Genomic DNA, 16,311 nt, shown 5'->3' with positions numbered 1-16,311 from the left:
CATTCCTCCCGAATTCGAACCGAATAAATTGATAGGCTAAATGATCAATGCAAAATAAATCTGTATTGACTTATACAGTCATAACTTTCATGTGTATTGATTTAGGTGATACAGCGTTCAATTCAAAACTTGTTTTCAAAAACTATTAAAGAAACATTTTGAAGCTTGCAAATTGAAATTGCAATATTTGAACATAAATTATATTTACATTGAAATAAAAACAAAATTGTTAATAATCTCGATCTCTAATATCTATCCAGGAATGCAAAAAAAAAACATTTGTCTTACATTTACATTACATTTGTCAACATTGTCTAAATAAGTTAAACATTACTGAAACAAACTCCTCAGACTATAACAAAAACATAAAAATTGAGCCTTCCTTCAGGCAAAACACTACTGCTTTTGTCCAGTGCTGCAACGATTAATCGATTAACTCAAGTAATTCGATTTGAAAAAGGATTCGAATGAAATTTTGGTGCTTCGTGTATTCGTTTAATTAAAATAGCGTTGTAGTGGTTTGTTTTGAAATTGTGTGCATTTAGTTGTATTGATTTGGGTGGATACACTGCCCTCTAGTGGAAACAGTGAATATGACATAACTCATTTCACATGGCTTAATCCACCTGCTCCCTGTTAAGTCTAGCATAAGCTATATTTTTAAGTTTTTGTTTGAACTAACACATTCGTCATTTAGTTTGTAGGTATATTTAGCCGTTCTTTGTGGGAATATGTGTTTGAACCATATTTGTTAAGATCATTGTTAAAAAAAAAAAAAAAAAAAAAAAAGCATTTTATAACATTTAAGCTCGCAGACTTTTGCTATGTAAGTTAGCCAATTGTTTTTTGTTGTACTTAGATACTCATTTATTTATTTATTCATTTTCCGTTTGAGGCTCAGCTCAGGTATTTTAATTTTTTATGTTCCTTATCCGATTACTCGATTATTCGAACTAACTAGTTCATCGATTAATCGACTACTAAAATAATCGACAGCTGCAGCCCTACTTTTGTCCACAAGCACAGTCAGATTCAACAAAAAAATGAAACCTTTTACCTCGATTATGATTCATGCGTAATTATCTGAAAAATGTCTGCAAATGCCATTTTTTAAATGAATAATGTAGAAAATAAATCAATACATTTTAAATAAATGCAAGTCATCAGCCAATCAAACGTGCGTTTGGGGCGGGGGGGGGGGGGGGGGGGGAATGGACCAGCACATTCAGCGAGTGAAAAGGGGTTAATGCAAGTCAGAACATAATAAAAATAATTCACTAATTAATAACTAATTAAATTAACCAAATCAATAATGATAGGGTCAGTTTTATCCTTACAACATATGGGAAAACAATCTAAATTACCTATATAACTGAACTTATTATATAATGCAAGGTAGCTTAAAAGTTGATGGAGACAATTTGAGCATCTTGAAAAGTTGGTAATGTTGTCCCTACCATCCCGATGCAAACCCTTGTGTAGAGGGTTAATGACTTATCATTCAAACATGGATTTTACCACTTACTTCACAAGGATGTCTTGGTTTGGCGATGTCACAGCATGAATTAGCGTTTCAACAAATTTGTGCCAATTTAAACCAGTATCGCAATGAATGTTCAGCGTGTCGATGTCCAGGGAGCCTAAAGAGAAAGTTACACATATTTAAGCCAAAATATACAGCAAAAATGGTGAAACTATAATCTTGCTTAATCACTGCTCCAGAGATTTTGTCACGGGAAAGGAAAGAAACTCACAGTTTGCTGGCTGAGTTGTGACACCAGCTCTGTAAGTCAAGACCCAGTAAGCTATGTGGAAATAGTTTTTCATCTCAGGCCACAGATGACTTGCCTCTGCAGTTTCCCCCAAATTTACCATGAAAACAAAAACACTACAGAGAACAAAAGAAAGAAACAAACAAAAAATAAGGGTTTTCATTTAATATGTATCAAGTCTTACCCAGCCGGTATATGCATGTTCTCCCAACCTTTGTCGAAGAGTCTCAGTAATATGTTCGAAACTGTTTTCCGTTGACCCGTTTATCCAAACATCTGCCTCCAGCTCTGAAGACAACCTGTACACAAGATCTCCGAACTCCATGGATTTGCTCAACAACTTATGCCACGCGGAGAGAATCATCGGAAGAGTTGCATTTATGTTTTCTCCTCCTTCATTAAGAGCCATGTATAGCTCTTCTCCCTTTGAAAATAAGAATAAAAATACATATACACTGTATTTTTTCCACTATTTTTTGTTGAAATTAAAAAAAAAATCACAAAATGTTAAAAGTAGTACTTTTTCAATCAAAGGCATCCAGTCTGCCAGTAAGATATCCTCAAGTGTTGTGGCGTTTTCGCAGATAATGGATTCCCACACCTCGAATTTGATGGTTTCAGTTGGCAACAGCCACTGGAAGGGGCCCAGAGCATCCTCACATGTAACATGTGATGTCAAGCTCTGTTGAAGCAAAACCATGATAATTGTTGATGTTCCGATAACAAAACAATTCTGATTACCTTGTTATATCCTGCCAAAACATTTGGGCATACCTTTATTATAACTTTGAAGGTGCTGTCTAGAATTTTGCCAATCCAAATGCTTGCTTCAGTTTCGTTTGTAAGCAAGGTCGTAAAAAGGTTTTCGAGTCGATTTGAATCCTTCAAGATACTGTCCATCATGTCTGCAAATACAAAAATATAATACCAGGAAAGGTTTAGAGTCAGACTACATTATATTGTGATTTTAGGTTACACGACAACACATTCAATAATAATTCCATCCCTTGGACCACACCCATTTATTTTCAATGTCTTTTGTACTGTATAATAACTCAGTAGGGGATGTTTTCTTTGTAAGTTGCTCTTCACTAAGAAATCAGTGAGCTGTCCCCAGAGAGAGGGTGTGACCATGTTCTATTAAACACTACCAATCCTTTACGAAAGAGAACAATAGGGTCAAGCTAGGCGACAGAGAGTTACAGAAATGTATGCCTTTCTGTACCAAAAATGTAAAATATTAAATTAAATTAAAAAAGGGTATAAGTAAATTGCTAGAAAAAATTTCAAGTAAACAATTTTTCCCACTGTAGTGTTTTACCTAAAACAATGTCAATCGAAAGAGTTGCCGTTTCCATTGAGTGAAAACCAACGCTGAGAATGCGCTGAACGATCATGCCCACTTCCGGATCAATTTCGCTCAATTCCAGGAGCACTTGACCGACTGTCAAAAACCTGCCAAGCATAAAGCATCCTGAATATCCATAACTTTCCATAAAGTGCTAGACTGATTGTGTGCGTAAACTGGTATGTACAGAAAGGATTATACGTACAGCTCCTCCTCAATGTTTTGTGGTTGTGTATCGACATCACGCCGATTTCTCACGGCGTTAGAGCCTTCAATACCACCAGGGGATACTCCTTCTAAGAGACTGTGAAACAGTTCTTGGGCAAATGAAACATCATGGGGAGCCACATGCTTACTCCAAGCTAGTAGTGCCTTAGAGCAAAAGCAGAAAAAACATAGTTGTGCTGTAAATCATTGAAATTATGATTTATCATATTTATTTTTACTACAAAAAATGTTTTGTCATATACTTGTGTGCTTTACATTTTTTACATTTTACATTTTTAATTTTAAAAGAAAGCGGCAACAGCTAATTTTTGCACATTTACCAAAAATTATTGAACATTTTAAAATCCAGAGTTCGTTAATTTATACGAATAAACGTCCACCTGAGAAACTTCCACTTTAATGTTCGCATCATGAAGTCGTGTTTGAGCATTATTTTTAAGCGGCTCCATCAAAATCACTAAAAAAATGGATTTAAAAAACTATGCCCCAAAGTTGACTGTTATTGAGAAGATTCTACCCAATCAGCTGCTAAATGTTATATCTTTTTCCATAAGTGATCAAACTCTGTGTCAGAAATACATGTACATACACTCTTCAAATGTAATTTTGCTGCATGGCCTCTTTTACCAATTTCTAAGATTTTAAAAATGTCAATTATTATTATTATCATAATTATTATTAGATATACACCGATATATCGGTGATATATCGGGCCGATATTTGGACATTTGACGTATATCGGTATCTGCCTTTTTTTTTTTAATCCGACTGGTCGATATGAAAAAGTCCAATTAAAACGAGGGATAGTGACTAGGGATCGTTTCATTTGTCAGAGGATCGGAATTAGGTGAAAAGAATCGGGTTTTTAATTTTTAAAAAATATACGTATGTTTTTCTGCTTCATGCTCGTACAGCCTCACTCTCCCTCCTGCTGCTTTTCTTGGTCAGCAGTGCACTGCGAGTTTTGCTTGTTAAAGCTAAGGATAGGCGTTTAAGCTTTGATCTTGCCAGAGAAGCTTGGCAGCGGTATCTTCAAAGATGACAAATATCTCAATCATCCTTTAGCTTGTTAAACACTAGTGTGCTGTGTCAACTCATTGTGTGTGTGTGCGCAGCTGCTCTCAGCAGTGAGCGGATTTGACTGGACTCACTCAATGAAGCGTTTGATAAAGAAAAGCATTTTTCTACGTTATTCTTGTTTTAAAATAATTCGCATTATGAAGGCGGCCCGATGGGACAGTAAAATGTTTAAAACTTTTTTTTTTTTTTTTTTTAGATGACATTTTTTTTCCAGAGAGCTATTTATTTAACCTATTATTCACACCCATTTTTACACTTTTACTGCAAATGAATATCGGCTCCAAAAATCAGTTATCGGCCCCTCTAACTACTAATAATCTGTATCAGTCTTGAAAAACTTATATCGTTGATCTCTAATTATTATGTCCTCTCTGTTGTATGCATTTAAAAGTCCAGTTCTGAACTTCTAACTTGTATTATCAATATCATTAATTGTCACATGGCAGCTCTAAAATCTAATCAATCTCATTGAGAAAATGCTGGTACAACTTGGGAATTGCAGCCACTTGTTATTGCCATTGTCAACAACTTCTGTGAAGCTGAAGGTTGAGCACACTTTGAACCAACTGTCGTAAAGTTTTACTTGAGAATGCAAATGTGAAAGAGAGAGACAAATTTAGTCAACAATAATGCGTTTAACATATTTGGATGACATTATTCCAATAATTGTAGCCTACCTGCTGGGCCACCTTGTTGGGACTGATTTTGTCTAGAAGCACAGTCACTGTACCAGTGTAGCATAAGGTTGTAAGCCACAATGGGTTACTACTGCTGTCACAAATGTAGGATTGTAGAAAATGTCTGTCCAAGGTCAAAAGCATGGCCTGAGGAAAAGAAAACTGTCAGACTGGATGCATGTTACACAGTTGGAGTTAAACTATTACGCTAGGACACAGCAAATCTTGAATCAATATCTGAATCTGTAGACAGTATGACAAAATTTGATTGGGGGGGGATGCAATAATATTTAAAACAGCTGTGACTATTAAATTATTGTCAGTGCCACTTTACATTTTAAATTGATTATGTTAACATAAAAAAATACAATACCACTTGATTACGTTTCTAAACATATGTAAGGTGGAGCGCATTATAAAGTCTGATCACAGCCTGATTAGATAATCTGGTTGCACTAATACAAACCAATGACAGTGCTTACATAACTTTCTTGCTGGTTTTAATTGAGAAAAATATCTAAATAAAAATGAATATAAACACAGATGAGCTCACTAGGTTTTAATTCAAACTAAAATCTATTGCCAGAAAAAGCAATCAGTACATGATTTTACCAAAGCTGGTAAACATAATATGGCTTCATACCTGAGGAAGTGGTATCTGGACAGTTTGTAAAACCTGTTCGACTATTTCACTAAACGAGTCATTGTCCAAGTTCACAATGTCTCCCAGGGAGATGGTCACATCTAAGCAGAAAATCATTGGTTGTTATACATAAACTATATCGTATGTAACCCTAATACTACAGTTGAATTACAGGTGGTGGTGCTTAGTTACCGTTGCCAGGCCAATTTTGAAAATAATGAAGAATGTTGATGCCTCCAACTATTATTGGATGCAGGTCAGAGATTGGCTCAGCAGTTTCGGTGAAATTTTTCTGGATGATATGCATAATGCTACGAACATGAGGAAGTAAAACGATTGTTATATAAGTGTAATCACGATGCAATTATAATAATAATAATGCAAACTTTTAGCTTTGGCTTTACATTATTTTATTACTAGAAGCTCCTCACCTCAGCATGTTGGCGAGAAGACCTGCTGCAGTGTCCAATATGTGGTCAAATGATCCTTCAGCAACAAGCTCGGGAATATCGAGAAGGTTCTCCCACAATGAGTTCTGGTTTTGTATCTCTTGAAACACCAGTATAGCAGCCCCAATGGCCTTTGCCAACTCAGCTGGTTCTGTTAGCAGTTCCTCTTTCACGATCTGGGAATTGTTTGGTTTTTTAAATTGAGAAAATGTTTGCCATGGTTCACATGGCAACTGATTCATATATTCAATGACACAAATGTGTACAAACCTGATTGAGTGTCTGAAGAAAAACCTCAAATACAGTATTATTAGAGCTACAAAAGTTGATCACTGCGTTGCTGATTGTGTTGGGTGAGGTTGTGTTCATCGCCACCAGAGTTATGGTACAGATGGGCTGCTTCATCAGATTCATTGCTTCCATTAATTTGTGTAAGTCCCCCTAGGAGGGAAAATTTCACATTTACAGTTAGACATAAAAAAAAAAAAAGCCAAAATTCTTGTAAGTAATGTGATGGGTTATTAAACTGAAAGACATTTCCTAGTTTCGACATTGAATTACATTCCAACAATACCTACCGGCTCATTAACAAAGGTTGTGTTCTTTGTGTGGATGACAGAGGCATTACTGTTCTTTACTAGGTGAGCCGCACCTGTAAAAAAACAACCCAAATTACTAACTATGACTTCGATGATACTCTTCTATGTAGAAAATACAGGTAAACCTTAATTTTGCCAAAGGAAAGTAGAATGGTCTCGAGAGAACTTACCCAGTATTTTTTCCAAAATGAAGCTTGGATCATCAATGGAATCGTTTGGAAATGCTGAAGTAGAAAATTCAGCACCTTCCATCAATTTTTCAAAAAGACTTTTTGACAACGATGTTGACCTGCCAAAAGAACAACATAAAGCAACCATGACTTAACTATTAAAAACTTTGTCTTCCATATTGAAAAATCGAGTATGTACTGAACGAATATATTGTAATTTATATTTATATGTATTCTACGTATATGATTCAATTTATTCACATAATTCCATATTTGTTCATTTCATATAATCACACATATTCATTCATTGCTATTATATTCATGTGTTTATCGCTTCTATTTGCTAGGTATCTGCAACCTGTGACTGTTTTTCTTTGTAAAAGGTGAGAATGGGGGGACTTCCTCCCAAGCAAGTTCATTGTAACCGATAAAGTTGTTTTTCCAGTCATGGCACACAGATGACTGAGAAATTTCCACTCCAGTCAATTTCCAGTTTTTCATGCCAGGCTTAAGCCTGCACCAACCTGCCGATTTGCATAACCATTATAGAAAGTCTGAGGTTGGGACCAAATTTTCTTGACGGCCAGAGGTGGGTAGAGTAGCCAAAAATTATACTCAAGTAAGAGTAGCGTTACTTCAAATTAATATTACTCAAGTAACAATAAGTTCTACAAAAAATGTACTCAAGTACAAGTAAAAAAGTATCCAGTGAAAAGAATACTGAAGTAATGAGTAACATTGTGAATAACTGCTTATTTATTTATTTATTTTAAACAATGTTTTTTTTTTTTCTCTCTTTCCACACAATCTATATGAACTCCTGTTATAATAATACTGTACAATAACCCATTATTACATAACCACAATAAGCCAAAGAAATATTAAAAAAAAATAAAAACATTGAATTCCGGAGGGGAAAAAAAAAAAACATAAATGAAGCATTATTCATTCAAAGAGCATGCATGCCCACTAGTAGAGAAAATACTAGCAGTTCCTAGTTTGAATAGTGACTGGTTCCTTCATAGTTACGATTAGGAAATTAAAAGGATCATTTCTCCATTTTCCCGTGGTTAATCGGTGCCAAATAAAAACTAGAAGAGACGTTTAACTCTGTTCTTTCAAATCATGCTGAGGGCAGCGCTCTATGTCAAATACTTCGTTTTTTATGGCACTTTAAATACGACACACAATTGAACAGACTGGCGTGTAATAGAACGGCAAGCTTGCGTCTGTTTGTTGGAATGGAGTCGTGATTATTGTTGCGACGTCTCATTGGTGAAATTAGTAGCACTACTCTTGGCATTGCTTGCAAAAAAAAAAAAAAAAAAATCTAATATGTAGAATAAAGAGAAAAAATGTAACGACTCTTGTGTAGCCCAAAATAGCGGTGTAAGAGTAGCGTTTTTTCTTAACAAATCTACTCAAGTAAAAGTAAAAAGTATGGCTTAGTAAAACTACTCTTAGAAGTACATTTTTCTCAAAAAGTTACTCAAGTAAATGTAACGGAGTACAAGTAACGCGTTACTACCCACCTCTGTCGACCGCATCATGGTGCACTCGAAAACTGAGGTCCAGTCTTGCTTTGAATTGTTTATTTATGACTCAACATATTTAGCTTAGGTGTGTATTGCTTTCTTTTTGCTCCTGAATTGTGTTCATTTAAGAGCATAAAAAAGAAAAGAAAAAAAATTGACTCTAGCTACTGTATCTTTGCCATGACCTTTTTCGTCTTCAGTACATATAATCCATATTAAAGTAACATCTTAACGAAAGCCAACAAAATAGGTAGACACTTGAAATCTTTATGGCAGCGACTGATTGTTCGTGTGCAGTGTGTATAAATTAATATGTGTTACCTCTGACTATCGGTGGATCTTTTACTAAACTTTGATGGGTTCAACAGCCGTGATGTGTTATAACATTTGCTATCTGTGTTGCACAATACAGTCTGCAAAAAAGGAAAGAAGCCGGTGCTGGGCAAGTTTCGAGGTTCCACATAGCCTAGGGGAAAAAACAGACCATAGAAATCATTCAATATAGGTCAAACAAACCCCTTTAACTCTTGATAGGGCAAGTGACCATTTTTGTTCATTACAAATAAAAATAACAGCATAACGACCTGGCATCCACAAATGTAGACATCACATTTTTAGTCCATGATATGAACATTTTGTATTCAAATGTGGCTTAGATGATAAAAAAGTTACATAACATTAAAAAGCAGTTTTTTTTGTTTGTTTGTTTGTTTGTTTATTTCATTTATTTCACTGCAAAAGAGGTCAGAAAAGGCATTCGTTTCTTCATAACTGATTAGTCACATTAAAAGATTTGTCGATTTAACACAGATTTGCCACTTAAGTGATATGATGAGATGGAAAAGAGTGATTTTTAGAAATTTTGGAGTATGAGGGAATGGAGTGCCCACTCTCCCAAATATGGTATATGAAATATAATTTGGCTGCTTAAGCAGAGGTCTGAGAGTGCTCCTCTAGTTTTATATACAGTATATCGATTTTACAACAGGGATAAAGTTTTATTTAAAGTAATTCTGTACCCTTAACGATTATTTCAAGTTTATGGGTGTATGAAGGGGCCCAAGATGAAAACAAGTTTGAGCCAACAAATCTAGCAGCCAAAATCTTGTTTTTGAATTATACAGTCCATTGCATTTTTACCATCACAAACCATTCCCATTCACATAACTAGACCAACAAAACAAGCAGCCAAAAACTTGTTTTTGGTATAAACAGTCCTGTGTCCTTTAAAGTTCTTCCATGTCTGAACTTTTCTAAGTTGTTGCTTGCTAAAATAAAGGCATTATGACTAACTAATCAAAAATGGAGAGAGAAGTATTTTAAAGGTTGTGTTAAACCATCTTAATTGGGGTGGAAATTAATGCCCATTTATAAAATATCCGAACAAATGCTCAACCATTATTGAAGGAAAGTCCAGTGTTTCCGAATGAATAGAGCTAGAAGATTAAATTACTGTACATACATATCCCTGTGTCCTTCGAGTCAAACAAAGACTTTCACAAGAGTATTGTGGCTATGAGTGATCCAGGTCGGAGGGCTCATTCTTAAAAGCTCCAAGCCATTGGAAAATGTTACTAATAAATGGAGTCAATACAAGCAATGATATGACAGTAAATTTGGTTTCCAGGAAAATCATTCCACAGAGTTTGAAACTGTCTTTTCATAGAAAAGATCAAATGAATGTTAGACAACAAACCTTGCGTTGGAGCAATATTTCTTTATCTGAGAAAAGCATTTCACCCAAATTAACCCATTTTCATTTTTCACTGGATTCAATTCAGGGGATAAAATGCTTTTTAGAATTCAGGAGACAGTGTGTCTCCATTGACAGTGTCAAATCAACATTTCTAGATGTCCCTGTTGGCCTGTCTCAGGGATCAGTAAATTGCCCACTGTTATTTTCTTTTTATATTAATGGCCTGCCAAATTCATGTGTAAATGTAGAATTTCAAATGTATGCTGATGATGGCGTCATCTTCACTAGTACAAGAAATACTCAAAACGCAGCTTCTGCTCTCAAATTAGCTCTGGTTCCTATAAATGACTGGCTCTACAAATCTTGCTTTCTACTAAACACAGCAAAACCTGTTTGTATGATGTTTACCAGGAAACCTTTGCACATCAAACATTCAGGTGTTTTTTGGGAAGGCAGGAAATACAAATTGTCTCTGAATTCAAGTGCCTTGGAGTGACACTTGATTCCACACTGTCTTTTAAAAGCCATATTAAAAAAAAAAAAAAGAAATTCAACCTAAACAATTTTAAACAAAAAAGATCTTTCATAACACTTGGGGCTGCTAGAATGTTTCTACACTCAATGATTTTTATCACACATTGAATATTGCATTACATGTTGGCAACTGGCATGTTCCAGAGATAGAGTCTGGCGACCGTTCCGCAGATCAAATTTCCAGGACGGAGCAAGCCACAGCACACAGACAGCGGAGTGGACCGATCAACGACCGGCGGACGTGACGTTGGTAAAGCGACAAGAAACTCTAGCGCGAGGAAATAAACATACGAGGAGAGCGGGGAACGAAGAAGTCTATTCAACATGGTTAGCGACTCAATGTGTTTTTGGTCATTTAAAACTGAATTAACCGTGGATTGGAACATATTCTCGTCTCTCCCGTTCACCATCTGTGTTGTTGTGGAGACGACTTCCGACGCGCAAGAGTGACATTGCTCGTTAAGAACACCTCACGCAAATAAACGAATCTGATCGCACGGTTACCTTTGTTCGGGCTCGAGACGTAGGAGGGTCGCGTCTCGCGTCAAATAATTAACTCTGCTGTTCTTTTTGAGAGCGACGTGTTGAACCGCTTCTAGGACGCGTCTAAAACGCGGGCCACGCTGCGACTGGTGTGCACTGGCTGATTGACATTAACGGCCGCGTTTCACTGAGTTGACGCGGCGGCAACGTTGTCGCGCCATATATGTGCCTGGTGTATTACCGGGGTTAAAGCTGGAACAGTTTACCACTCGCCATCAGGAAGTCTACCACAATAGGAACCTTCACAACTCTGCTCAAGCAGTGGTTGAAAGTAAACCAGTCCTGCGACTTTTAAGTTCTTAGTGGCCTACTGTGTTGTGCTGTTTTATTGTAACCTCTAGTTCTTTTCTTCTGTTTTTGTGTCTTTCTGTTCCGTTACGTGACTAGGGACTGCAGATGTAAATGAGCATTTGCTATAATCCAGCATATTTACATTTTTTGGATGTGTCTAATAGATGTTGATCATCGTGCACTGTCCCTGAATAATTAATTAAATAATGTAATTCTACTGAAAACACAATTTCCTCAATCAATAATTTACATGTTAAGCCTGAACTATTCATGAGAACTATTTTAAGACTATATAGAAGTTAACATCGGAAAGAAACACATATCTCTCTCAAGTACCTTTTACCTTTGTTGACTTTTAGCCTGTTGACTTGATGAATAGAAAAGAGAAGAAAGTGGTTCAAAGGTTCCTGTTCTTCTCAAGGTTTTATTGTTGAGGACGCTTCCTTTTATTTACGCTCATTGTGAGAAGGTAATTGCCCGCGCCAAATTGTAATCCTACTAACAACTTCATGATAACACAAAAATGTCACATTCTAATTGCATTCTTCTGATAATATGTTAATATATCAATGTTAGGAAATAAGATAATCGTGTGGTTGACAGGAAAACTGGATTTATTGTCATTGTCTTGTTAATTTGAAAAGGAAGATCTCTAAAAATTGACATTTTAATTACATTTTGGTTAGGTGGCTTTAATAAAACCACGTTGAAGAAAAAAATAACATTATAATTAAAGTAATTGTTTCATTGTATTCAGTGCCAGAACAATATTAATTTTTGTCCAATATTAAAATGATGAAAATCAGTCTGGACTTGGCAGGCTAGACCAGTGTATACAGTTTCAATTACATTGCAAAATACTTCATTTTTGTTTTGTGTACCCTGCTCTGTTATTTTATTGTATATTTCGTTTGCACAATGCATCTGAGAGATTACGTGTCAAGAATAGTGAAGACATATATATGAAAGTAAAGAAAATGAAAGAAACTGAATAGATCTTCATACTTACATGAGTTCTGAAGCTTCGGTGGGTAATATTGGCGGGTCACAGCAACAATGATGAAGATGATCAAAGGCCAAACGATCAGAGTCAGCGACCATACCTATAACGGCAAAATTTTATTCCAAAACTTGCAATCAATTTCTAACGTTAACATTTTTAAGATGGGTGTGTTACACTTACTGGATTTCTGATTACATTCAGCCCATTTTTCCAAAGAAGCAGCTTGACTTGCTGGAAAAAGCCCATCTTTGGGACGAGGCTTTAATGGAGACATTGTATAAAAAGTTAGAGTGTATTCGTGAATGTATTTCAACATAACTTGTGAACTTTAAGAGTTTTAACCCTGTACTGTATGTGACAGAACATGTCATGTACTAGGCTAATTTCATTTGTATGAGTAAATTTGTAATTGATATCCTGTGAAAACAGGAAAAACATATATTCTGCATTAGCCTAACAATGGAGTGTTTTTATCATTTACATTGCTTTCTACATCTATATAGCACAATGAATCGATGGATAATCGTACATCTTTTCTTTTTTAATTAAAAAAAAAAAAAAAAAAAACTAGCACTCTTCCCTGACCTTGTCGCTCCTGTTCTACACTCTATCTCTTTGTCCCCCATATCCATCTAACTACCTTCGTTCCTGAGCATTTAGTCATCCTGCTCCCCTGACTCTGGAACTCTGGCATCTCTACCCTCTGATCTTTGTAATTTTACAGTGCTACCTCTACTTACGAAGTTAATGGGTTCTGAAAGTAGTTTCGTAACTTGAAAGTTCTGTAAATAGAGACGCATTTTCTATTTAAATGCCCAAATCCGTTTAAACGCCCCAAAATTTAAATATAACATAAATCTTTTATAATGCATAAAAATGCATCAAGATATGTAACAAATACATGGTATAATTAGAATATTGCACAATAAACATAAAATCAGAGTTGTGCATAATGTAAATAAAAAAAACAATAAAGGATAAAAGTTAATACACTCATGTAAAGCTGTCGGAACACAAGGTGCGAATGAAGAGGATGCTGGGATACACACATACACATACAGTAGCGGCACCTCTTAGCCAATTGGATGCTAGGCAATAGCTAATGGCAGAGCAGCTATACTTTATGTATGTTACGTATAGTAAACTCTGGAAGCTGTGAGTACCAGCCGTACAGTATTTTTCACTTTTGTATCCTGAAATTTCTTTCGTAACATGAAGCAATATTTTTTTGTTGAGGCGTGTCTTAACCTGAAATTTCTGTATGTAGACGTTCGAAAGTAGAGCTACCACTGCACTTCTTTTTCACTTTTCAAAACCAGCCTCAAAACATGTCTTGATTCTCTGTTATTTTGTGTTATGATTTCTTTCTATTTTGATCTACTCTGACTTAGCTATTAATCTGATATTGTTTACTTTGTTTGTGTCTCTTGTAGACAGTATTCAATTGTAAAGTGTCCTTGAGTGTCGTGAAAGTCGCTTTGAAATAAAATGTATTATTGTTATTATCATAAATATCATTTTTGCTAGGTATTAATAGCTTTCCTTCATAGACTGTTGTCATACAGTTCATCTGGATGACAAAGTATGAATTTCAGTTAACAGAGGATCATTTTCCCGTACTTTTCAAATGATAATAATCACTTTGAATTGAATTTAATAAATAATTTGTGTAACTAAAATTACATCTGGGCAATAAATATAAATAAATGCATTGTCGAAACCATTTAATACTATCAGGGTTTTCCTGTAAGGCCAGGTTGTTTAGGATTTAGCATTTCAAATAATATATCTTTCTTCAACTAACTATGCCTGCAACGTATCATGACATGTAGAACAATTGCCCACTCTCCAACTAGATGGCGTGAGGTGGAATTAAAATCCACCTGTTCCCATTCAAACAATAGAATAATAGCTTTGAGTTCAACTCAACAGGTTTTCAAACTAAGAACATTGATATAATGGTGGAGTTAGTTCAGCTTTAGAGAGAAAAATGAGATTTAAAGTTCACATGATAATATTTAAAGTTAACAGAGGGTGATATAATGTCATTACCAGGTTCTGGAAAGAAAATCATCATGATGAGATTTCTAAACAACAGCTGGAAATTGAACCCTAATTAACATTAAGTTAAACGGTATCGAGTTGGATGAGATGAACAATTAAAATTACTTTTTTTTTTTTCTGTGAACTTTGATGATAAGTTTCTGTTGTCGCCAGGAATAAGATGACTCATGTGGACGTCGTCAATGAAAAACGTTTTTTAAAACAAAACAAAACAAAACAAAACAAAAAAAACTGCTTCAGCAATTTTTAAAGTCAAGGCGTGAATCACAAATTGCCCATTGTTTTATTATAAAAATTACGCAAAGCAAACCAACAAATCTCGTTACTCTGATTAATAGGTGATGTCATATGTTAGCTCAATGAAACCTAATTATTTTAATACAGTAGATAGTATATTTTTGTTTTATTAAAAATATCCCTCCAAAAAAGTGCTTAAGTTGGCTCATAAAACATTTAGGGAAGTAAGAAACCTAAACATGCTTCTTTAAGCTGTCATGTAAACAATACAATGTCACTAATTGTTGATGTTGTTAATTACAGTAACAACAATCATTTTCAGTGATAATAATTATCGTTAACAATGACAATGAGGCTGATCAATTGTATTATATTTTCATCAACGTAGAAGTTCTATTCTGTTCTATTTTATTTAAACTCTGGTTGATCACACAACAATGATATAATTTTGTTTCTGATTTTGTTTCTCTAACACTCACCTGTTAGTTTGTTCCCCCAATGAGCTTTTTTCTTCAGCCTCTTCTTGCTAGAGAAAAGAATACGGCGCTAATGGTGACCTCACCGCCAACAATCTCTTTATTTGTTCAGTTAAACCACGTAACACTTTAAAAGAGCTGAGGCTAAATTTGGAGAAAGATAAAAAAACAATTTGATTCCGCCTCCTCACCTCCCACTGACGTGACTGCGTGCAGGTGAGGAGAGCAGAGAGCTGAAACAGCTCTCACCTGTACACGTGACTCACTCTCGTCTCTTGCTTTGGGAGTGAAGAGTGGACCAATCACGAGCTGCATTAACCTTTCAGGGTCAGTGGTCACACTTAAGACCATGTGAAGCACTGGGCAATAGACTATTCTGAGTCATTAAAAAAAAAAAAACTTAATTAATTTAATTAATTCTTATTGTTGTTGTTTTTTTTTTTTTTTAAATAATCATCTAGCCTATTCTGTTTCTCATAGGCAATATAAATCCAATTCAACTAAACTGTGTGGACTGGCCAGTAGCAGGAAGTCAGCACCCCCTGGTGTTTGGGAGAAAAAAAAGTGTTTTTTAAGGTTTGTTGTTGTTAAGAAAAAAAACCTTATTGAAACAATAAAGTAAACTATACAACTTTGGGGATTAAATATATACTAGTATATATGGCGGAAAACACAGACAAGGCTAAATAAAAGCAGTTTCTGCTCTTGCACCCCTCTTTAAAACAAACTGCTGTATTTTAAGCCAAAAGAACTGCTATGTTTGATATAACAAAATGTCTAAATACTGCCATAGCAGTTTCATGGTGCATTAAGCCCCCGAACTATTTTTAATTTGTCCGTTTTACAATGGAGACCCCCGTTTACAGACACCGCACAACCACTTTTGTTTCAACCCAGCCATAAAAAGAAGGTAAGTAATTATTTTTATTATTCGAAATGTCTATCATTTTTAGCTTGGAATCATTC

General features: G+C 35.3%; 1 protein-coding gene across 2 annotated transcripts in view; it reads right to left on the bottom strand.

Moving 5' to 3' along the window:
* Positions 1 to 15,566, bottom strand: part of LOC130926893 (glucosylceramide transporter ABCA12-like) — a 100,612-nt gene extending 85,046 nt beyond the window's left edge. Inside the window, exons 1-18 of one of the 2 annotated variants that reach the window (XM_057852207.1) lie at positions 15,349 to 15,566; positions 12,749 to 12,827; positions 12,575 to 12,668; positions 8,823 to 8,967; positions 6,967 to 7,085; positions 6,776 to 6,849; positions 6,468 to 6,638; positions 6,180 to 6,373; positions 5,941 to 6,059; positions 5,749 to 5,849; positions 5,106 to 5,252; positions 3,326 to 3,492; positions 3,094 to 3,227; positions 2,547 to 2,677; positions 2,293 to 2,454; positions 1,985 to 2,196; positions 1,755 to 1,888; positions 1,526 to 1,640 (exon numbers count right to left, since the gene is read on the bottom strand). In XM_057852207.1, the coding sequence (XP_057708190.1) occupies positions 1,526 to 1,640; positions 1,755 to 1,888; positions 1,985 to 2,196; positions 2,293 to 2,454; positions 2,547 to 2,677; positions 3,094 to 3,227; positions 3,326 to 3,492; positions 5,106 to 5,252; positions 5,749 to 5,849; positions 5,941 to 6,059; positions 6,180 to 6,373; positions 6,468 to 6,638; positions 6,776 to 6,849; positions 6,967 to 7,085; positions 8,823 to 8,967; positions 12,575 to 12,668; positions 12,749 to 12,814 (2,285 nt within the window). In that variant the 5' untranslated portion in view covers positions 12,815 to 12,827; positions 15,349 to 15,566. The remainder of the gene's footprint in view (positions 1 to 1,525; positions 1,641 to 1,754; positions 1,889 to 1,984; positions 2,197 to 2,292; positions 2,455 to 2,546; positions 2,678 to 3,093; positions 3,228 to 3,325; positions 3,493 to 5,105; positions 5,253 to 5,748; positions 5,850 to 5,940; positions 6,060 to 6,179; positions 6,374 to 6,467; positions 6,639 to 6,775; positions 6,850 to 6,966; positions 7,086 to 8,822; positions 8,968 to 12,574; positions 12,669 to 12,748; positions 12,828 to 15,348) is intronic. The other variant, XM_057852208.1, reaches the window with a different exon arrangement.
* Positions 15,567 to 16,311: the final 745 nt, after the last annotated feature.

The sequence above is a fragment of the Corythoichthys intestinalis genome, chromosome 12 (genome assembly GCF_030265065.1).
Source record: "Corythoichthys intestinalis isolate RoL2023-P3 chromosome 12, ASM3026506v1, whole genome shotgun sequence".
In the NCBI taxonomy this organism is placed as follows: Eukaryota; Metazoa; Chordata; class Actinopteri; order Syngnathiformes; family Syngnathidae; genus Corythoichthys; species Corythoichthys intestinalis.
Note: the sequence above shows the minus strand (reverse complement) of the source record. Positions and strands in the feature narration are given on the sequence as shown.